This window comes from Pezoporus occidentalis, unplaced genomic scaffold (assembly GCF_034315485.1).
Source record: "Pezoporus occidentalis ecotype Australia unplaced genomic scaffold, CSIRO_AGI_Poc_V1 ctg23, whole genome shotgun sequence".
Lineage (NCBI taxonomy): Eukaryota > Metazoa > Chordata > Aves > Psittaciformes > Psittacidae > Pezoporus > Pezoporus occidentalis.
This window is the reverse complement of record NW_026914180.1, coordinates 1,453,397-1,475,563: the sequence shown is the minus strand read 5'-3', so window position 1 is coordinate 1,475,563 and position 22,167 is coordinate 1,453,397. Positions and strand designations below refer to the sequence as shown.

Genomic DNA, 22,167 nt, shown 5'->3' with positions numbered 1-22,167 from the left:
GAAGACAAAATATTCCAGTAGCAAAACTTTTAATCTCATGATTGGTAGTTTTTAAGCTTTAGACCATGAAAAATCAGCGTAAGAAAGTTCACTAGAAAGAGTTCTGACTGAACACCTGCCACATAAACTATCATCTGCTTCAGTTTGTAAAGGGAAGTGGAAATTTAGCTGTAACAGCCGTAAGCACCAGTGGCAAGAGGCCCTGGAAAAGCAGCCACGCTTCCTCCAAATAGAAAAGCCACACAATTTTGTTGATTAGTATCAATTAGAGAGTCCCTTTCAACCAATGGACTTCACAAAGGTGAGAGGAACACACTGCCCATGGCAGTCACAGCCTCAGCACTGAAGGGCAGCCACTCCTGGGGAGCAATGGGTGAACTGCCCAGGAGCTCACAGCCTCAGTACTACAGCGAAAACACAAGATCTGATCACCACAGCCAGTGCTAATACCCAACCTCCACACATCCACATCCAGCTCATGGCCCTGGGAACAATGAACAGGCACATCCCGACGTACTCTGCTGCGGCCAGACTTGTGTCATTGTCTTGGATCAAGATTAACCGCTCCCCTGGCATCTTCAGCAGTGAACGCTCCCCCCAAGCACCTTCCCAGCAGGCTTGTGGATGGGCAGCCTTCATCATGCTTCTTTCTTGCGAGAAAAGTAAAAATCTATCCCTCTGACCTTGTGCTGCACTGGTGAGTGTGCAGGTCCTCTCCTGCCCCTGGGGTGGGGACTTCTTCCCTGCAGCAGATTGAAGATGAACAGTGAGATATTAACCCATGCTGCAGAGTGAGTCTGATCACAAAGCAGCCCTGACATGCAGGAAAATGTAGAAGTGGCATTTCTACTCTCAAGTTCACTAAGAAGGTGGGGAGGCCTGGCAGCTCTAGGCTTGGACTGGGGAAACTAGGGCTTGTGGTAAGGTATGAGCTTGTATTTTCAAAGGTATTTTGATATTCCATTTGGGGGGTGAGGAGTCGTCTTCTCCAGGCCTCAGTGACACTGGGCCGACAGTCCCCCCCAGTCGTATGTTAATTCCATAAGCACAGTGTGGCAGCACAGGCCCCCAGAGCCCAAAGTGAGCTGGAACATTGATCAGAACAGAACTCCTGCCTGGCGGAGGAGCTTTTTGGGTTCAGGTTTTATCACTGCCTCAAAGCAGTGTCTCATGAAGGGGCTCCTTCACAAAATCCTTTCTCTGATCTCAGATGCACTTTTAAACAGAAGGGTGATAATCCAGGCCCCTCAACAACATGGCTAAAAGTGGAAGGCTTTGCTTCCACAAAACTTTCCAGTCATGGCAAAGAAATGTGGCCTGAGAACTTGGTACTGCACCTTAGGATTAAAACCTGAAACAGAGACATCCTTCATTCTTCACTGAACATAGTATGATGACTAAATCTGAGTCTTCACAAAGTATCCTTACTGGGGAGGAGGCAGGGAGGATGCATGGGGGAAGACAAAATTATGAGAGCCCCTTGACATACACAACCATTGGTGACATCTGTTTCCTTCTTCCCCTCCAGCTCCACCACCACTGACCCCACCAGACTGACAGAGCACTTTCCTTCCATACCCATCTTCTCCAAGAACAGCAACCCAGGCAGCAGATACAAGTCCTGACATACTGCAGGATCCACATCTTAATCTTTCCCCATTCTAAAGGTGAGGTACACCCAAAAAGCAAAGTGCAAGAGCCAGTCCCCATATCTTACTGACTTCAGTTTGGATGCTCTCAAGCATGGTAGGAAGTTGGTTGGTTTTACTTTGACCTCAAGAACAGAGTAAAAGCTGAACATTAGCCTCTGCAATCTTCTGTCTGTCTGCATCAGGGGGTGGTTAGGCCAGTGAAGGCCTTCAGAGATGCCCCATTCCTCCCTGCTTGCCATTGGGAAGGTCCAGAGGGCATGGAAGGATGCTGTGAAGGACATGCTCTCTATGGCTAAGGCCTGCTGACTACAGAGCTGATGGGATAAAGAAGCAGCTAAAATTTACATCATTCACCGGTAGGTATGTCTGCGCTATGTATGTCCATGAAGAAAAACCTGACTAAGGAAAGCTACTTAGAAAATAATAAACAAAACAGGCATGGTTCATGCTTCAGCCTCAAAACCAACCAACCTGGCACAGTATACGTCCATATGATGTAGGGTGGACTGTATTTTGTGACAGTCCTAAGCATGTGGTATGCTCAAATTATGCTTGGATAAAGTTCTGGAAGGTGCTTGTTGGCCCTGGCAAAAATAGTGCTGGGGAGCACATTAACTGTCTGGAGTACAGGGGATTCGTACTTGGGCTTGTGCCTCAGCCATGTTTATTTTGGTAGGACAGACATTGCTAAATAGTCCCTGTGCAAAGCTGGACCTCCCTGTGCTGTGAAGTAACGTGACTTTGCATTAAAGTAATTGTACCTCAGAAAGAAGAGCCAAATTTGCAGACACTCACTCCTACAGGCACAGAGCAGGTGCCTGGAGCCCTCTCATCCCATCCCAACCTTCCCAGTACTCACGGGCCTCTGGCTGATGTGTCGGCTCCACTCTGCGGCTGTCACAATTGGCTGTGGATATGTCTCACCTAGAGTTACTCCCACCTGGGAGAGAGCAGCACTGCTCAGTGCCCAAGGGGTGTGGATATCTGCTCCCTTTATGCCCTGTAGTTCTGGGACCCACAGCCGGACATAATCCCCCTGAAAACAGAACCAGTGGGACAGTATTCATTCAGTAACAATCCGTAAGTGCTTCCCAGCAAGGGTCCTTCTTAACATCAAAGAAAAGTCTCATTTCCAGGTGAAGAAGCTGGTGTACTACCACATCAGCTACCTCGATCAAGCCTTAGCCCCTCCTGCTAAACTCTCCACCCAAAATTAGTGCCTCAGCACAGAGACCTGGATGCTGGAGCTCTTCTCATGGATGTAGGCAGAGGAGGGAAATGGGTGCTCTTTGGATACAGTTCACCTGCCCTATTTAAGACATAGTGATATGAAGTCACTTCCAAGAAGTCCTTTTTTTTTTTTCCAGTGACTGAAGGAAACTAGGCAGGACTTAGCCAAAAGGCAACAGAGCAGCTTGCCTGAAACTAAAGAATAGAGAGGAAACAGGCAATCCAGCGTGTAAAGTCTGGCTAAGCATGTGGAAAGTGTGATTTATCTGCTCCCACCACTTACAGAGGACAGTCGAAGGAGTCACAAGTTTAATCTACTCTCCAGAACCTCCCAAGGAGCAGCTCCATCTCTCCTGTCACTTGTGAGTTCTCCAAGAAGCTGCTCTGTGCTCGAGGAAATGGCTGTGTGAGATACTGATGGGATGTGGCTGTTGCCCGGAAGAAATGGTGATGAAACACTAAGCACAGACCAACAGCAGGGCAGGGAGGGCGTGCAGAGCACCAGCCTCTTTGGGAACAGCAGCAGATTGTAACCGTCAGATCTTCCTGTGAAACGAGGAACCTGCCTGACTGTTGGCAAGGAGGAGATCACAGAATGGCTTTTGCCATTTCGACACAGTAGATTCCACACAGCAGTACCCACGTAGCAGACTGACCTCCTCTGTTCCCTGAAACTATCACAGATGCTTTGCTGCACTATTCATTGTAAGACAGCCAAAGAAGACTTACATTGCCATCGTAATCCAGGCCTTGCTTAACCGTGTTAAACTTCCTGTTGTCCCGTGGGTCATTGCCAACACCAGCACTGTATAACCAGTTGCCATAATTGCTACAAACATCATAATCCACCTTGAGAACAGAAGAAAACAGTAAGATGAGGTGGAGGCCCTTGTGAGTCTTCTCTCTTCATCCACCTTTTATCTCAAAGGGGAAATTCCTTGCATGGGAATCAGTCTGGTTACACTGGGGTAGTCAGAGCTCTTCCATATAGGTATGGCCGCCTGGCTCAGAAGAGGACCATGCTGCATGGCTGCTGGACAGGGCTTGGAGCAGTCTGGTCTAGTGGAAGGTGTCCCTGCCTGTGGCAGGGTGCTGGAACTGGGTGAGCTTTAAGGTCCCTTCCAACACAAACCATTCTGTAATTCTGTTTTTTACAGCTGGGATCAGCTTCCCAGGCTACTTCACTTCTTAGTCCTTAGGTCAATGAGACAGGTAAAAGTCCAACCAAAGTATTTTTTCAGTTTTTAAAAAGAAAATAAATCCTTCTCTTTCTGCTATCATGTGGCAGACTTCATGACAAGTAGGCCTAGCTTTTGAGTGCTTATATTCCAAGAAACATTGCCCACTACATTCCAAATACAACAGAAAATTCTGATCAGTTACCTGGAGACCACAGATGAACAAAATCATGTGCAGTTTCTATTAGGCAGGTTGGAGACAAGTCTAATTTGGACTGTATGGACTGACCAAACTGAGTGTATGAAGATGCAATCACTACAAACACTGAAGTTTTTTCTCTGCTATACTCAACCTTCATCAGGTAAAGGGTTTAAACTTAAACAGGGGAAGTTCAGGTTAGATATAAGGAAGAAGTTCTTTACTGTGAGGATGGTGAGGCACTGGAACAGGCTGCCCCGAGAAGCAGTAAATGCTACATCCCTGGCAGTGTTCAAGGCCAGGTTGGACAGAGCCTTGGGCAACATGGTCTAGGATGAGGTGTCCCTGCCCATGGCAGAGAACTAGATGATCTTAAGGTCCTTTCCAACCCAACCCATTCTATAAGCCTCAGCTTTTGGCAGAGAGACATGCTTTGCTACAGGAATCACTTGAGCTCTCATGACGTGCTCAGTAGGCTGCGCTCAAGGGTTCTTATGTAAATTACAGCAAGACTCCTGTAACAGTCATAAACAAGAGCAGAACAAGGTCCAGTCTGAGTTCTCCTCAGCTGTACAGCATGGCTCAAGTCCAGCATCAGAAGCTTTCCAGCTGTAGGATAATTCAAACCTAGCTCAGGAGGGGAGTGGTGGCGATAGCAAATAGGGTGTGAGATCTTTGGGCCTTCCCAAGAGGGGTGTCAGCATTGCGAAAGCTGGCAGGCGTGGCAGGAGGAGTCTGCAAAGACATGTCACTCAGCAGGTTCAGTGCTGTGCTCTCCCTTTACTGCAGCAACAGACACGCCACACAGCGATATTTCCAAAATCTCAGCCACTCCTCAAAGCGAGCAGCTCAAGGCACCCGGATGGCAGAAGGCACAGGGGAGTGGGCTCTGCCAGGTCCCTTCCCCTTTCCTTGCAAAGCCAGCAAGAGCTGGGGTCAGGGTGATCCACAGCCAGCTATGCTCACTGTGCTTCCCCTTCCCACAGCACTTCCTCTGGCTGGGCAGATAAGGAGAGAAAGAAAGATGCTATCAGAGGCCTGATTGCACAATTAGCATGCAGGAAAGCATCTGTGGGAGGTGAGGGCAAATCCAAGAGGACTGGAAGAGGCAGGCTCATTTCCCCCTCAGTCTTGCCCCTTCCTGGCAATCTCTTCTGTTTGTTTCTCTCCCTTTCCTTTGGGCCTGACCCTGTGCATGAAACCATAGCTGAGATTTATTCTGTTCAGGACACCAGAGGTCTCTGGCCTTTCCCCTGGCTTCAGAGAGCCTTAGTCTCCCTGCCCATCTGGTGTGGATGACAAACACCCTTTTCTTCACAGGCATGCACAGACACTCAGTGGGCCTTTGCTGGAAGTATCAGAGATTAAATATGCATTGCTTTTCCTCTTTAGAGGAAAGCAAGACCAGTTTCAGTTCTATATTGGCCTCTACCATTCTGTAGCCTTATCTCCCCCATCAGACTGATGTCTCCTCTATGTTACTCTGGGGGTGTCACCAGCTTAAAGTAACAGAGCTGTCTAGCAATGTGTCAGTGTGATACAAGCTGAAAGGAAGAGACAGAAGGACACAAGGATCAGCGTGTGCCACACCAGCCTGCAGTGGCAGTCAGCATCTGGGGCTTCCTGAGGTAAGAGTGCTAAATCCTGCCTCCAGCAAGGCTGGTAACATTCATGCCCATATGAATAAAGGTATGTAACCCAAGTTGCATCTTCTTAGTGCAAAACCTCCCAGGTCTTCCTCTCTTGGGAAATAGGACCTGGAATTTATCTTGCCCCTCTCATCTGACTGCAAAGTGAGCCAAGCTCCTAGCTGAGGAAGGCAAGGCTGCCCCCCTGTCAGAGCAAAGACTCAGTTCCTGACTCCCAGCTCTTAATCAGACTTTGAGTATGAGGCTTGCCTGTACATGAAGCTCTCTCTGTGAAATGAAGTTACCTTCCTAACTGCTTTGAAACCTAGAATACCAGGTTGGAAGGGACCTCAAGGATCATTTTTTGAGGCAAAGCATGACATAAACTAGATGTCCCAGGATCATGTACATTTGAATCTTTAAAGTGTCCAGTGTTGGGGAACCCACTACTTCCTTGGGGAGATTACTCCAGTGGCTGATTGTTCTCAGTGTGAAAACTTTTCCTCTTGTGTCCAGTCGGAATTCCCCAGGAGTAACTTGTGCCCATGACCCCTCATCTTTTCCATGTGACTCCTTGTAAAAAGGGAGTCTCCATCTTCTTGTAAATATGTAAATACTGAAAACATCCTTTAAATACTGAATACATCCTTTAAATACTGAAACATGGTGAGAAGGTTTCAGGTTTTACTTTTTTTTTTCATGCAGATTCACCTCCTCAGCCTCAGTTTTCACCACTCAGCATGGTGCTACTGACATCAGTATCACCAGAGGGAACATCAGCGGGGGACTGAAGGATGGAGAAGCAGCTCAGCTATTTAACTGAGTTTACATGGCTGCTGACTGGCACATGAGGAATGAATTGGTGCCCCAGTTGGCAGGGAGACCCATGACTCCCAGCATGAAAAAGGATGCCTCCAGACAGGGTGGAGCTCTCTGGAAGCTGACCCAGCTATTGTCCGTACTTGACTGTTCCTAACTAGATGGCTTCCCTGTCCAGAGTAATCAATGCAAAGACACTGTGCCAACACTGGCATCAGTGGGCACAACACATTTCTTTCTATGTTCTATTTCTGGGCTGTCCTCCTCCCCAGCCTCTGGGGTGAGCAGATCAGAGCACTGTTAACATAACTGATGTTTGAAAGCATTCTCAAGTGTGACAGAGCCCTGGCTAAAACCCTACATGGAGGATAAAAACCATCATTGCAAATTTCCCAGCTGCATCATACTTGATGGAAGCTTCACTGTGGCAAAATTCCCTCTTCTTACATGAGCTTTGGCAAGTACGTACCATGGAAGCAGTATATACATGCACTTCTATCAGCCTGAAAACTACTGATCATCTGCTGTATCCTCTCTTATCAGGCAGAGCTGAGCTCCTGCCTGTCACTCAGGGCAGGGAGGACAAACCACTCCAGATACAAAAACGGTTCAGTCTTACCAGCAGGTATTCAAACCATTCTGCTCCCATCCTCCAGTCCAGACCCAGGTCCTTTGTGAGAAAGCTGGCGACATTCTGCCGTCCTCTGTTAGACATGAAGCCTGTTGCAGCCAGCTCTCGCATGTTGGCATCCACAAAAGGAACCCCTGTTTTGCCCTCTGCAGAGACAAAAGACAGCGCTGGGATATAATGACATTTTGGGACACAATGACATTTTGGGACACTCATAAACCAACCTGTGGTCATGCACTCACAGCCATCAGAGAGGTAAGACAGTGCCAGTGTAAAGTGGCAGGTAGAGATTTCAGTGAGGTTTACAGGGCATGCAATGTGCACTGGAAATGAAACAGGAAATTATACTGAAAATTAAAATGAGAATTTTATCAAGAAAAAAACAAGGTACAGAAAAACCTCAGACTGGAATTTTGCCGAGCAAAATAAATATACAGACAAGAGTGAGATGGGTGAAGAACAGAAAGACTCTTGACAGATAACTAATAGCAGAGAGGGATGTACTGGACAGGTCCCAAGGGTTGGTACCTGAAAAGTAGACAGCCATACCTATTTTTAAGGAGAAGATTTATTGTACCTCTGTACAAATGGATACACACAGCATTAATGTGAAGAAAGATACATAGGTGTCTATTCCACTAATTCTGATAATTCAGTCTGTGAGTCCCTCCAAGTTTTAAGATATTCTACTTGCTATTCATATGACAACAAAGTTATAAAAGCTAAAGAAAAGGCAGTGGCATAACAAAAGATGTGATTTATTCTAACACTGTTCTAAGCTTCCAGCCAAAACTAATCAGAACAAAATGTAGCAGGCATGGCAATCTAGCATTGGTAAGAAGGGCTGGTCAGCCTCTGTGTGACTGAACAGAAGGGACCACCAGCTCATAAACTCTTCCTCCTGGGCAGGCAAGTTTAACTGCAGTGCACCTCAGAAAGTGTGTGCCAGCTGGACAGAGCCTGGCAATTCATGATATATACCCTGGGGGCCTGCTCCTGTACTGTGCTCAGTCTCAGAAGTGAAGCCAAGTGCCTGGCATTCACACTGAAGTGAGGGGCTGGATTCTTGTTTGGTGGTAATAGTTTAAATGACAGGCCCTGGTTATATTGACAGGTCCCCTGCATAAATCTGAGTCAGTGTTGGAGCCCATGTTAGCATGCAGACAGATGGAAGCCAAAAGCACACTTAGCCAAAACCGTGGTTTCTACTGACCTTTCCAACAGTCAAAAAGCTGCAGGTCCTTTTTCCAGGGAACCTCTTTACTTTGAAGCCCTACTGGGGAAAAAAATAGCTGCTAATGGAGGCAAATGCTGACGCAGGCAGTTAATAAAACAATGACAGCCAAAGGCACTTTAGCTGACACAAGACATTAGAATGAAGCTACTCCATGTCCGCTGGCCCAAGCTACTTGGTAAGTTTTAGTCCAGGACAATGTTTACATGAAAAGTTTCTGTAGCAGGTATTAAACCCAGAATCACCTGGCAGAAGCCCCTGGTAACAGTTTGCTCCTGCAGTAGGGTAGGAATAGATGAAGGGGGTGACTTTGTGTTTGCAGGGGACCAACGGTAATTACAGTCCTTTGTACAGTGGAAAGGGGGGCAGCAGAGACAATTTGGCTCTAGCTCCAGACATCTAAACTTGGGCCCACCACTGGCATCCAGTGTCATTTGGAATGCGGTAGGGCATTTGAAACAGCTACAGAGGCCTGACAGATGTGACACACACTCTAAGGGAGATGGGCTCCTCCACAGCCACAGCTGGATGCCAGGCGGACTGCCCTGGGGCACCTAAAACAGTGCTGCATGCTTAGTGTGGGTAGGTATATCACACAGAGAACAGCTCACCCAGGACAGGCATCAGCTGTAGGGTTTCCTGACCATATGGACTAGATATTTGTTGTTGCACCAAGAGTTCAGACCCCCATTTCATGTGTAGACACCTGTTCTAAGTCACTGGGTCTGGAGCTGAATCTCCTTCTGATTCCTATGTAGCACAAGGCAGAATGAATATCTGGTTGCCAGGGATTAACACTGCTGGGTTGGTTTTTGCTCTGTCCCAGATTCACTGGTGAACTTGGGCAAGCCTGAATTCTTTCCAAAGGTGGGATATCTCCAGAAAAAGCATCTTTACTCTTACTGTGCTGTTGCTTCCCACTGACAGGTGTTAACAATACTCCCCATTCTAACCAGATTTGAGAAAAAAGCCACAGTGTCCAACACTGCGGTGTTGAGGCACTTCTGTGCTAACAGTAAGTCCCCAGCAACATCACAGGGTGGTGACACAAGTGCTATGAGAAGAACATTTGTACAACACAATGACGACCGCCTCTTCTCTTTCTTCACTTTCCCTGTCATAAGACTACCTTTTCTCACCAAACATGGGATCCATACACACCTCTTAATGAGAAAATCCTTCTGCCATACTTCAAGGCCACAAATCGAAAGTAATCCCGCCACAGCAGTTCAAAGAGGACCCTAAAACACAAAGGCATGTCAGTATCTCAGTGTGGGTCAGATAAAATCACTGAATTAGGATTTTGCTTCCACAGCAGCCATCATTAACACCTTGAGGGAGGTTTATTCATAATGAGCGATTTCCCGTAGCTTCCCATGATCCCAGTTCTTGCCCCAGTCCTGTTTATCTAGCTTACACCTGGATGATGACAGTGAAAGCAAACTTTGCATGAATCACTTGGGAAGCTTTCCTTAACTTGGCACAGGAGCAGGATTTCAGGAAACCTGTTTCTCATCCGTCCCTACCGAGATGTAATTCTCCAAAGAGAAGGGTGAGGACCAGATTCAGCTTCACACTTCCGCATGAGCAAGCATGTCAGCACATTCCAAAGAGACTTGTGTTGATTTAAGCAATAACCTTTGTAAGGGACTTAAAAGGCACCTTTCAAAACTGGCTTTACAGTGGCTAGCTCATGAGATCAGCTGCTAGGCCCACAGAAAATAGCTTTATATAAAAAGAGCTGCTTATAAAATGATGGTACCTCAGTGTCTGAGACCTGCTTCAGCTCTCTGGCATATTGGAAATCAGCTCAGCTGATGCTTAGGCTTAAAAGATCTTTCTGGGAAATCTGATTACAAAACAGGACACTGTCCAAATGCTAAAACTAGTGTCATGATACTAAGGGTCAACCAGTCCCTCGTGTGCAGCCACAACAATCTGTACTTCACTGTAGAATCGACTGCAGTGCCTGGGAGCTTGACAGGTTCTTTTTTAATGATTATTTGTCACTTTAAAATGCTCAGATCACCCTGACACCGCTGCTGCAGGCTGGCTGCCTGTCAGACAGAAACACAGGAGTATGTTCATTGCTTGAAATCTTTCCTCTCTTGTCTTTGAAGAAAGAAAGAAAAAAAAAATAGCATATACTTCAACAGGCAAAAGGTTGATATTTTGTCTGTCATTTGAATTTTAATGAAATACAGTATTTTGGCCAGAATTGTTGGCAATGTTCTGGCTGTTCTTCATCAACCACTGTGCTGCTTGACATGTTGCAAATGTAGCAAACCAATATGAAAACAAAGTTTGCATAGACTTTCTGGTTTGGCTTTTTTCCCATCCAGATGTAGTGTTAGGCCAGGCTCTAACATGAACCTGATTCTCCATGAAAGCTCCCTAGCAGACTTCAATTCACAGTGTCTGGGCAGATCAGAGTGCATGAGCAAGTTCAAGGCCAGCCCTGTGGCGGATGCATCAACCTCAGCTGTTCCCCTGACTCCTTCAGGACAACCGGCAGGCAGGCAGGCAGTGGTGAGGTGAGGAAGAGCACAGGTGACAAGGCAGGATGTATTAAGCCCACTTCCCAGTCCCCTCTTCCCCTTTGCTATGGGTTGCGGTCACGGTCAGACAGCCCAGCAAGCACAGGGACATTTGCTGGACTGTGGCTGGAGGTCCTTCCGACACCACAAGATTTGTACAAGTCACAGAGCTTTTTGGGTCAAACCCTCCTCATATCCCTGGCATGAGAAACCCTTTGCCTTTTATTTGTAAACAATTTGTAAATCATCCTTCTTCTTTCTCATCTAGCCCCTAACTGCAATACAGAGAGGGATGGTGCTGATTTACATTTCTAAAAATTATGAACCACAATTTCCAAGCAATATTAATGACAACTAGCATTAATAATCTTTACTTATAAAGTGCCTAAAGCCTCTGGATGTCAAAGACAAATGAATAAATCATAGAATCATACAATGGTTTGGATGGTTTGGGTTGGAAAGTACTTTAAGATCACTCTGTTCCACCCCCCCTGCCATGGGCTTCACACTAGACCAGGTTGCCCAAGGCTCTGTCCATCCTGGCCTTGAACACTGCCAGGGATGGAGCATTTACCACTTCTTTGGACAGCCTGTTCCAGTGCCTCACCACCCTCAGAGTAAAGAACTTCTTCCTAATATGTAAGCTGAACTTACCCTGTTTAAGTTTAAACCCATTCCCCCTTGTCCTGTCACTACAGTCCCTGATGAAGAATCCCTCTTCGGTATCCTTGTAGACCCCTTCAGATACTGGAAGGCTGCTATGAGGTTTTCACGCAGCTTTCTTCTTCTCCAGCCTGAACAGCCCTAACTTTCTCAGTCTATCTTTGTAGGTGCTCCAGCCCCTTGATGATATTCGTGGCCCTCCATACTGAAACAGGCCTGCAACAAACCCAGAGGAACCAGACAGCAGGCACAGGAAAAACAAACATTATCTAAGAAGAAAGTCAACAAATCACTCCACGCCAGTTTCCTTTTCAGAGAAAACAAGCCACACTGATCATGCATGGACATACCAGTATGTGCTCTGATTTGCTGTCCTCTCTTTTTCATACTTCTTGATCTGCTCATAGATGTATCGAGGTGAAATGCAGCCCAGTGCCAGCCTGAAAGCATAAGAATGATGCTTTCAGTCCTGAATGTGATGCAGGACTGACAGCTTGTTATCTGCATAGGGGGAGTGGAGGGGCATTTTTGTGTCTGTGTTGTCCAAAAAGTTTTGCTTAGTTTGCAGTTCTGCCACCGTCTTCCCAAACTGCTTTAGTCAAGTTGTGAAGAAGTCATACAAGAGACTTGCTGAAATCTCAGGCAGTGTAGGAAGACTAGGGAATCAAACTCAGATTTGGCATTTCAGTCCTCTGGGCTCCTTTCATTTGTTCCAAATCAGTGGTGTGGAAGACAGGAAAAGGCTTGTAGACTCCAACCCCATTGCAAAGGATGATAAGGAACAATTTTTAGTGCGATTTTCCTAGAAATGTGTTTTACTGCAATTTCCTACTAAGGCTCGTGGAAACATTTGACGTCCTAATGAATTTTGGAAAACAGGAAGAAAGGGCCTGAAGAGTTTTTCCTGAATTCTTGACCAGCTCTAACACTTAGAAACAGTCAGTATGAGATGTGAACGACTGGCTGCAATCTGGAACAGTCTGATTTCAATTATCTGACAGAGAAACACTTTGGGGCAGGCAGCTCAGGACTGCCTACTCTGGGCAAATGGCCAGCTTGGAAAAACTGGAGCAGAGACCACAAACAGAACTTCTGCGGTGCCAGTGGTCAGAGATCCCAAAGTGCCAGCAGGTGGAGCCATCCACTGCAACCATTAAAGCACTAACCTAGCTGAAAATAAGAAAAACCGGCCTGTAACAGCCTCAGAAAATTGTTTCACGTCGCAATTCTGCCAGGAAAACACTCCAGATGCTGTCAGCATTAGGGTGAACTGGGTTCTCCTGGTGCAGCTTCAGTCTGGAAGTAAGTCTGCCCCTCCCTTCCAGCACTGGAGACTAAACCCCCTAATTAGAAATCATCACATTTACCCACCCAAGAGATCCTTTTGCAATAGGACAAATCAGAAGTGTCTCTTCACCCCACAGAAAAAGGGAATGGTAGTGAGGTAAGGTGACTTGCCCCACAGCATTCAGCAAACCTGGGCTGGATCAAGTTCTGCTACAACCCTGCCAAAATGCTGAAGTTCTGCTTTTTTCCTGGCTGCTCTCAACCACCCCTGAGACACAACACAGAGCAAAGCCAGACGGAAGTGGTGTGGTGTGCCCTGTCCACATCACTGCTCCCAGCACACTGGGCTCTTGGCACTTCTTGGTACTTCTATGCTTCATCAGTTCCTAATTGCAGGATTGTTCCTGGGGAAATGCTGCCTGGAAGCACACCAAAGAACAGCTCTGGGACTGCCTCAGCAAAATGGGCAAAATGGATCACATTGAGACCCCCACCCATACCAGTGAGCACTCAGCAGTAACATCAGTCTGATGTGGGAGCAGAAAAGGAGCTTCCAGCCTCACAACAAAAATCCTTACCATGGTGCAAATTTGGTTGAGTAATCCATTCCCACCAGTCCATTCCGAGTCTCCTTGTAAGACGCAACCAGGTTCTGTGCAAGCAAAAGAACAAATGATTTTAATATTTCTTATGCAATCTGTTAAATAAGCTTTCTTTTACACTGGGGCCGCACTGGGCTCCCTCTCACGGCTGCCTGCAAGGATTACAGAGCTGCCAAATGACTGCCTCCAGTGCACAGGAATGAATCAGGCCAGCAGTTTTCATGATAGCTCTGGAATGCACGTCACAAGCTATGCTCGCTGCTTCAGTTTGTAGTGCATTGCTTTCTACAAGCACTACGAAGCTGGCTGTGCTGCTCCCTGCACATACCTGCCTGACTGTGGATCAATAATCCACTTACAAGCACCAGTGGGACTGGCAGCTGGGTTCCTTGTCCATGTGGCTGCTTGTTTGAGTCTGAGAACCACAGTTTCTGACAGTACCCAACACTCAGCTGCAGGAATCCTGATGGCTCTTGTTTCTGGGCCACCTACATCTTCCATTTTCTGAACACTTCACTCACGATGCAAGGAATATAGGGAACCCTGATCTCTCCTTGATCCCCTTCTCTGCGCAGGTTCCAATTGCTAAAGGTCTGTTCTAGCTCACTGGGGAAGACACTATTTGCATAACAAACCAGAAGATTTTCCAGCACTGATTCTATTAATGCTTGACCAAGAGTAGAAGTTATGCATGCATGCATGTAGTTTTGACTGGAATAGTTTTCTTCATAGTAGCTGGTATGGGGCTGTGATCTGGATCTGTGCTGGAAACAGAGTTGGTAACACAGGGATGTGTTTGTTACTGCTGAGCAGTGCTTGCACAGTCAAGGCCTTTTCTGCTCCTCACCCCACCGGTGAGCAGGCTGGGGGTGCACAAGGGGTTGAGAGGAGACACAGCCGGGACAGCTGACCCCGACTGACCCAAGGGATATGCCATACTACATGAAGTCATGCACAGCATATAAAGCTGGGAAAGAAGGGGAGACATCTGGAGTGATGGCATTTGTTTTCCCAAGTCATCATTAGGTGTGATGGAGCACTGCTCTCTTGGAGAGACCTGAACACCTGCCTGCCAATTGGAAGTGGTGAATGAATTTCTTGGATTTCTGTGCCTGTGCATGCAGCTTTGGCTCTACTTATTCAACTGTCTTTATCCCAAGCCATGAGTTTTCTTATTTCTACCCTTCCAGTTCTTTCCCTCATCCTACTGGTGGGGAACAAACGAACAGCTGTGTGAGGCTGAGCTGCCTACTGGAATTCAACCAGGACAATGCTCCCCAACAGCAAAGGAATACAGGAGCTTCTGTAGCACAGCTGAAAGAACCCCCTGGGGGTTGTCCCAGTGATCCACTGAGCACAGAACACTTCTTTAGCCATCTCAGCTGAGGAGATGCTACCCTCTTTATCCACAAAGCTGCCTAGGGTCTGATGCTGTTTGAAATCAGCACAAGTCTTTGTCTAAATTGACACAACGCAAATCTAAGGCAGTTCCTCAAACTAGACCAGAAAAAGGTTCAAAACCGGTCAGAATGCACAGGCAAAATGCAGTCAGCAGCAGCTTCACCTCACCGAAACAGGGGAGTAAGAAGTAACTGTAATTATTGACTGTAAACTTTTAAACCAGACTACTAGGAACTTCCTACTATTTTTAACTGCGGGCCATAGCTTAGGTTGGTTGTTCCTCACCCCAGTGGCAGCTGCAGCCCTTGAGGCCACTTCTCACTCCTCAGAAATGGAGGAACTACATTGCTGATGACGTGGGATAGGAGAGTTGAAAGGACGAATCAAGGTAAAGGAGCTAAAATATCATCCCAATTCCCAAAAGTTGATGTAAAAAAAGACTTAAGATGGATGGCCACTAAACCAGGTCCATAAGTATTTGGCTGACATTCCCAGTTCCTGGATGACTTCTTTTTCATTTGGTTTGTCTCTCTGAAGACTTGGAATAATGCTAATTCCCTCCTTTGTAAAGTGTTATACAGGAGCTAAGGAAATATTATTAGGAAGTGAAATTGCAGCCTCACCCACTTGCACAGCCGTATGTACAAGGGGGAGGATGTAGACAAGGAAACATAAGAATTACCGTGTCCCAGAAATAATACTGCAGTCTCATTAAAGCCTGGGTCTCTCCTCCACTGCCAAGGAAGGCTGTTCGTGGATCCGTGTCAGGATCTGCCACAGAAAACACCACACCTTGTTACCCCCTTGGAAAGCAGCTCAGAAGTAGGGAGATCAAAATCTAGGGATGTTCAGCTCTTCTTGGTCTTCCTTTAAAACAAAGGGACACATGAAACATACTAAAAATTAACGACTAAGAGGATGTTTGCCACCCAGCTGGAGGGCACCTCCTCCAAGCAGGGAATTTACCTTTATTTATGAGTGAACAGAGGCTTAGTTACAGTTTAAAGGGCAACCCCTGCCTTTGGGAGGCCTCCATGTTCTGATTCTCAGTAAGAGACAACTCTAAGTAGGATTCCACGGGTGCAACTTTCTTACCCTTCTGCCCCAAATCCTCCATTGTAGGGATACACCCTTCTTCCACCCCTGGAGCCAGAGGCTGTAGCTGATCTACCATCCGCAGGGTTGACCGGACCTTTGCCTCAGATTCCACGGCTTTTCGGAAATGGGTGTAGACATCGGGCAACCTGCACAGATCACACCACAGTCACATCTCCTTGGGCAGGACAGCTACCCTGGGCCTCACACACAGCACCTCATGGCTTCCTCAGATGGAGGGTTTGTTTTCTGGCTGCACTCTCCTGAGGGTTTGTTGTACATTGCCTGAAACAATTGAGGTAGATGCCCCTGGGGCTAGCAACCATCAGAAATTCAGTCCTTCACCCAGTTTCTTTCTGCTTCTGATGCAAATGTTGCCTTTTCAATTTAAGATGTGTCCTAATGGGGCAATCCATGAGGGTCACATTTATCTCACATAAGTTCTGATTACCCACTGCTAACCTCAATGTAAAAATTTGCATCCTCTTGCTGCCTTTTCAGTCAGTAGAGAGAAACAGGCATTTTTATGGCCTGACTCTTCTGTCCTACATTATGCATTTTCTATAGGATACCATGAATCACTCAACTCCATCAGCTACATCTCAAGTGACTATTGAGGGAGTCATGAAGAGTCCACAAGCAAAGGGATACTGTCATAGGCAGCTGCATTTAGCCAGATGGGTTAATGGAGTGATCCAGTCCAATATCACATGGACTCTGGGCACTGCAGACTGAGTATCCAAACCATGGTGGTCGAAGGGCAAAGAGAAACCAGTCCCTCAATAAATGGTCAAACAAACTTCTCAGCTTTATACATATTGAAGTGTAAACCCTACTAGTACAGAGGGACGAATGTGTCCCTTCCCACTGGAGTGTATGAGCATGGCAGCACTGTTCCATAAATGCAGATGGGGTAATGAGTCCCTTTCTCTGTAGGAGCAGATTACTAAAACCCCTCCTGAGCAGTTCACTGGAGTGAGAAACAAGTGAGACAGTGGAAGAGCGACTGATACCATGGAGCAGCCCACCTGGCAATAGGTCTGAAGGGAAGGTCATCCCGATGATACAGCGTGGATGCCCAGAATGTGTGAACCTTCACCCCATGCTGACTACACACCTGGAACAGCTCCTTTTCCACATCCAGCTCCTCCTGTGTGGCCTAGGGAGAACAAAATGCAGTGAGGCCAGCTGCCTTTAGAGAGGTGCACACAGTCTCCAAGTCTTTCCCTCTGCCAAACCCAAAGCATGTTTTCACTATTCATTACTAGGGCCAACACTGAAATAAGGAACTCCTTGATGTAGAATGTTGCGGATGTTTTATGTTTGCATGGGCTGGAAAGGTGACCAGATAAATATATGCAAAAGAAATCCACTGAGGGTTATTGAATATAAGGACAGAACTGCTATTTCCAGAAATCCTTGAGCCACGGATTCTTGGAGGCTGGGAAGGTATTCAGGGAAAGTATCTTTACAGATTAGTCCTGCTCCTGGGCATCCGTAATTGGTCACTGTCAGGAAGAAGGTTATGGAGTGAGATGAGGCCTTCTGTCTGATCCTCTGTGGTTGTTCTTAGAGCTGCATGGAATCAGGCACTATGAGAGGTGTGGGTTGTCAAGTTACAAGGGTCTTAGGCCTGACAGCAGGAATACCTGCAGTGCAGGTCACAGCAATTCCTGCATTAGGTCCCTCTGAGGTCCAGCCTCTGCTAATACTGAGTGCATCTACATACATACATGTATATACATATATGTGTGTGTGCACAAAGCCTCCAGATCTGGTGGTTTGGATCCAGAGCCCTCCACTGAACTTGCCAGGCTCTAGATCAAATAGCTCAGTGAAGCGATGTCAGTGACACACCAACCCCACTGACAGTCCAGGACTGGACTTGTCTTTTGTTCTTTAACACACATTGGTGGGCAAGTGCCTAAGTATGGGTGCTGTCAACTCACTGTGGGCCTTTTCTATGCTCAATACAATATGGCTGCTAGCAGCTAGCTCCCTGTGCAAGGAAGGTGCCAGGAAAAGGCACCTTGATGCAAACAGATAGGGAAATGGACTCAGCTGACCTAAAATGCCAGTTGCCAGAAACTCTTTTTCCTCAAGACAGCACCTGCAAGCAATCAATCACAAATAGCTGCTGCCAGCCAGCAAGGACTCCCACACAGACACCTACAACATCCCCATCCTAAGAGCTAGCCAGTTTCCCCAGGGTTAACATACCACAGACAAGAAAGGCTCTGAACACACAGGATCTGCATCACCCTTTGGTTGTGGAAGAAACCTCCACAACCTAATTTTATCTTTTAACAGTGTCACTCAAGTATTTCTCTTACCTCTTCATGGAAAACCACAGCACTGACAGAGCCCAGCTGAGTAATCAGATCACGGACCACATCTTCCGGCTTCCCCTTCCTCACAACAAGAGTACTGCAGACACAAAATACTGCCCTGAATTAGGTTTGATGTTAATGTTATTTGTGTATACAGGAGCCCCCTAGTCCCAGCCTAGGAACCCATATATTAGTTCTCTATGGAGCATGGACAGCATGTGGAGGCAGACAAACAGGATTTGACAAGCCTACGTTTTTAGGACTCAGTGAACATAGTTTGTTAAGCCTCTGGGGCTTACACACATTTCTGCCACCCCAGATGCCTTAGAAGGGATGACTGGGCATAAAGCCAGGCTGTTACCTAAAAGCAAATCTGTCAGATCTGTTCATCCTCACATGCTTAGGCTGAGATTCAAGAAGTGATTCCTCTCTCAATTGCATTCACAAGAGGTGGCTGCTTGTGGGCAGACCCCTCTCCACTTTCATGTGGTGGTATTCAGAGGAATTCTTTCCTGTGAATGCTCTGTGTTCATAGAAGAGTCAACAAAACTTCCCTCCCACCTTGCAACCTCACCAAGTGCCCAGCTGTGTACCCAGGGCACCACACCAAAATAGAAGCTGTAGTGAGATAGTTGGACAGAGATGGGTGCAAAGTTTTGTGAGGAGCCTCATACATGACTCTGTCCCTTTCCCTTTCTCTCATGTGCACTAACGCAATCACTACTGTGTCATCTAATGGAGGCCTGTGCTGAAGAATAATTTCTTGAAGGGGCAATACAGTGCTTTTGCCAGAATACTGTAAACCAGAACTGGAAAGTTTCTTCCAGAGATGGGCTGAGCCTGAAGAAGGCAAGAGCAAGGGGTGCTGCCGTGAGAGCTGGTCCCCTTACTTCCCACAGAAAATCAGAGCACAGGCTTCCCACAGAGAACAGCACAGACTGAACATGGAGATTTCTACCACTGCATTACTACTATGTCTTAGCATGGTTCTTCACAACCACACATCTCTCACTGCAGAAGACCAATCTCTTTATCTGCCACTGACAGCACCACAGCAGCATTCAAGCAGCTCTGAATCTGTTCACTGCAGAGTGTGGGTGCAGATACCCAATCATCAGCTTTTTCAGTCTCGTATAACATTCACCATGTGCATGGTACACACTGCACTGCAAACCCAGAGCTATTCCTCTTGCTTTTACCACCACTGTTATGCTGCTCTGGGAGAAGACAGGCTGATCTGCTAAGCAAAGACAGGTATTAGCTGATAACAGATTCTTCAGCATGTAGATCTTCATTCCCTGGTCTACTTGAGTTATGGTTTCTAAAGGCATAATGAAGGAGGAATCTCTGAAGACCCCTTCCCACAGTGTAGCCTAACTAAGAGATTGGGTTTAGCAAGACAGGGCATGCACAAACTGAACTCCCTGGTCTCACAAGCCAGGATCCATGTTGGTCTCGCAAGCCAATTCCTAGGGAAAACTCACTAGGCACAAGAAAGGATGCGTGCAACAGTGGTTACCGTTGCTGCCTGCACCTCATAAGACTGCCTCTCATGACACCAATCATCAGGACTCTGGGCAAAACGCTCAAGGCTGATGTCCATCCTGTGATATCTGAGTTCAAGAGAACAAACCCTGCATGGCACACAGTCTGGATCACTCTTTGGTCCCTTGCAGATGCCATGGCAGGTCATCTGAACAGGGGTTATGTATGGGACCTTACTGTGTCTAACAGATGGGCTGGCTCTCTGAAACAAACCAACATCAGAGCCCAGAGTATCTGACATGATCTGACTCATAGCAGAGATATGTGTTGAAAACAACCCGGGAAACAAAAATGGATGGGTTATTTGCATGGCACTTTCTCAATTACCTTCCTTTTTTCTTGAGCGTTTCCCTTAGATCCTTCACACTTTCCAGCAAAAACCTGAGCCGGTGGGGTCCTGTCTTCGGGAAGCCATACCAATGGGTGCGCAGGTAGTGCCGCGGGTCGAAGCAGTACAGGGGAACAACAAAATCAGCGTTACTCTGAGCCCAGTGGAGCACCTGGAAACACAGAAAGGGCCATGACAGCTCCCGGGGGCAGGCTGCAGCGCGCTCCTCTCCACAGCACAGCCAACGGTGGGGTTATTCCTACTGAAAACCCCGCGGAGGGCTGTGCTGCCGGGCGGGCCCTACCTGGTTATCGTGGGCACGCAGGTCGCAGCGCAGCAGGCAGATGGCCGTCCTCGCCGACCCCGACATGGTGCCTCCGCGGGGCCGGTCCCGCCTCACCCGGGCCGGCTCTGTTCTCTCTCAGCGCGGCCCCCTCAGCCCAACTCAGCTTTGCTCTCCTCAGCCCGGACCGCTCAGCCCCCCCGCTCCCGCCTCACCGTCCCGCCTCCCCTCTCCCGCTTCACCCCTGGCCCGCCCGGCCGGGGAGGAGCCGTCCCGCCTCCGGCTCCCTGCGGCCCTGCCCGCGGGACGGGCAGGAGCCTTCCCGCGTCCCGTGTCCAGCCTCGTCAGCGTCGGTCGGGGCTGTGTTTGTGCGGAGGGAGCGGCGGAGCGGGAGGCCCGTTTGCCTTAGTTAGGGGTGCCGGGGCCTATCCATGGCAGCCCCTCACCACAGCCCTGCCACAGCCGGTCACACGTACTGCTGAATTTGAGAGGGGGTTTTAACCTCGGTTATCTCTTCATCTTCCACATAGCAGCAGTTGGGATGCACCTCACACAGAGCCATAGCTTGGGTTGGAAGCCCATCTAGTTCAAAGCCCATCTACTCCAACCACCTGCAAAGAGCAGCGATATCTCCAAGTAGATCAGGTTGCCCAGAGCCACATCCAGCCTGGCCCCGAGTGTCTCCAGGGATGGGGCATCCATCACCTCTGGACAACCTGTACCAGTTAACATCCTCATTGTAAAGAATTTTTACCTCACATCCAGCCTGAATCTCCCCTCTTTTAGCTTAAAACCATCACCCCTTGTCCTATCACAACAGGCCCTGCTAAAATGTCTCTCCCCATCTTTCTCATAGGCCCCTTTTAAGAACTCTAAGGTTTCCTCAGAGCCTTCTCTTCTCCAGGCTGAACAAGCCCAATTCTCCCAACCTGATTTCATAGGAGAGGTGCTCCAGCCCTCACATCGGTTTTGTGGCTCTTCTCTGGACCCTGTCCATGGTCCCATTTTGCTGGGGCAGAGTCACGGTGAAACTGACCCCCTGCAAGGAGCACCCCTCACCCAGCTCCAGCAATTCGTATTGGTCAGTATTTATCCTTCAAGTGCCAAAACCATGATATGACCATACCCTTGCCTGCTAGCATGTGAATCAGACAAAAAGTGAGCTGTAATGTCTTTGACTCCCAGCACCAGCAGAGGTGGACAAGGCAAAATGTCTTACCTTACCCTATTAGTTTCATGAGTCAGTGTTGGACACCAGTGATCACACATCCCTTACTCACTGAATAGTCCCTTGGGATCCTTTTTTGTTCACTCTGCATCTCTCCTAAGAGGAAATGCAATCAAAACCCTGCTTGGCTGAGAGTCTCCAGACACATGCTCCCCTTGTGTAACTCCACTGGTTCTCCTGGAGTGGGAGAGGATGGTGAAGGGGTCAGCAAATTGCAGCAAGGAGTTGGTGATGATTGAAGATCCAGACTTACAAAAATTAACCACTGCAGCTTATTTAAGTACATGGATTGCTGAA

At 47.6% G+C, this 22,167-nt stretch overlaps 1 protein-coding gene across 2 annotated transcripts; it reads right to left on the bottom strand.

The window, feature by feature from the left end:
* Positions 1 to 43: 43 nt before the first annotated feature.
* Positions 44 to 20,848, bottom strand: LOC134165037 (cryptochrome DASH-like). Of its 2 annotated transcripts, XM_062621374.1 has the most exons (14): positions 20,664 to 20,847; positions 20,359 to 20,531; positions 18,490 to 18,583; positions 17,185 to 17,315; positions 16,157 to 16,305; positions 15,744 to 15,832; positions 13,637 to 13,710; positions 12,122 to 12,211; positions 9,733 to 9,812; positions 8,551 to 8,610; positions 7,326 to 7,483; positions 3,612 to 3,731; positions 2,512 to 2,688; positions 44 to 743 (listed from the first exon to the last, which is right to left on the bottom strand). In XM_062621374.1, exons 1-14 carry the CDS (start codon positions 20,727 to 20,729, stop codon positions 639 to 641), a joined length of 1,566 nt encoding a protein of 521 aa, XP_062477358.1. In that variant the 5' UTR covers positions 20,730 to 20,847; the 3' UTR covers positions 44 to 638. The 2 variants fall into 2 exon arrangements, with proteins under 2 accessions (XP_062477358.1, XP_062477359.1); XM_062621375.1 differs by lacking the exon at positions 3,612 to 3,731 and having other exon boundaries at positions 20,664 to 20,848.
* Between the last annotated feature and the right edge of the window lie 1,319 nt (positions 20,849 to 22,167).

Excerpts from the sequence above, each read along its gene's own strand:
- LOC134165037 (XM_062621374.1), bottom strand. The coding sequence starts at position 20,729 with ATGTCGGGGTCGGCGAGGACGGCCATCTGCCTGCTGCGCTGCGACCTG. Across the intron at positions 20,532-20,663 it reads TGCGTGCCCACGATAACCAG|GTGCTCCACTGGGCTCAGAG; the intron begins GTAGGGCCCGCC and ends CTGTGTTTCCAG. Across the intron at positions 744-2,511 it reads GACACATCAGCCAGAGGCCC|GGAAGAAGTCCCCACCCCAG; the intron begins GTGAGTACTGGG and ends AATCTGCTGCAG.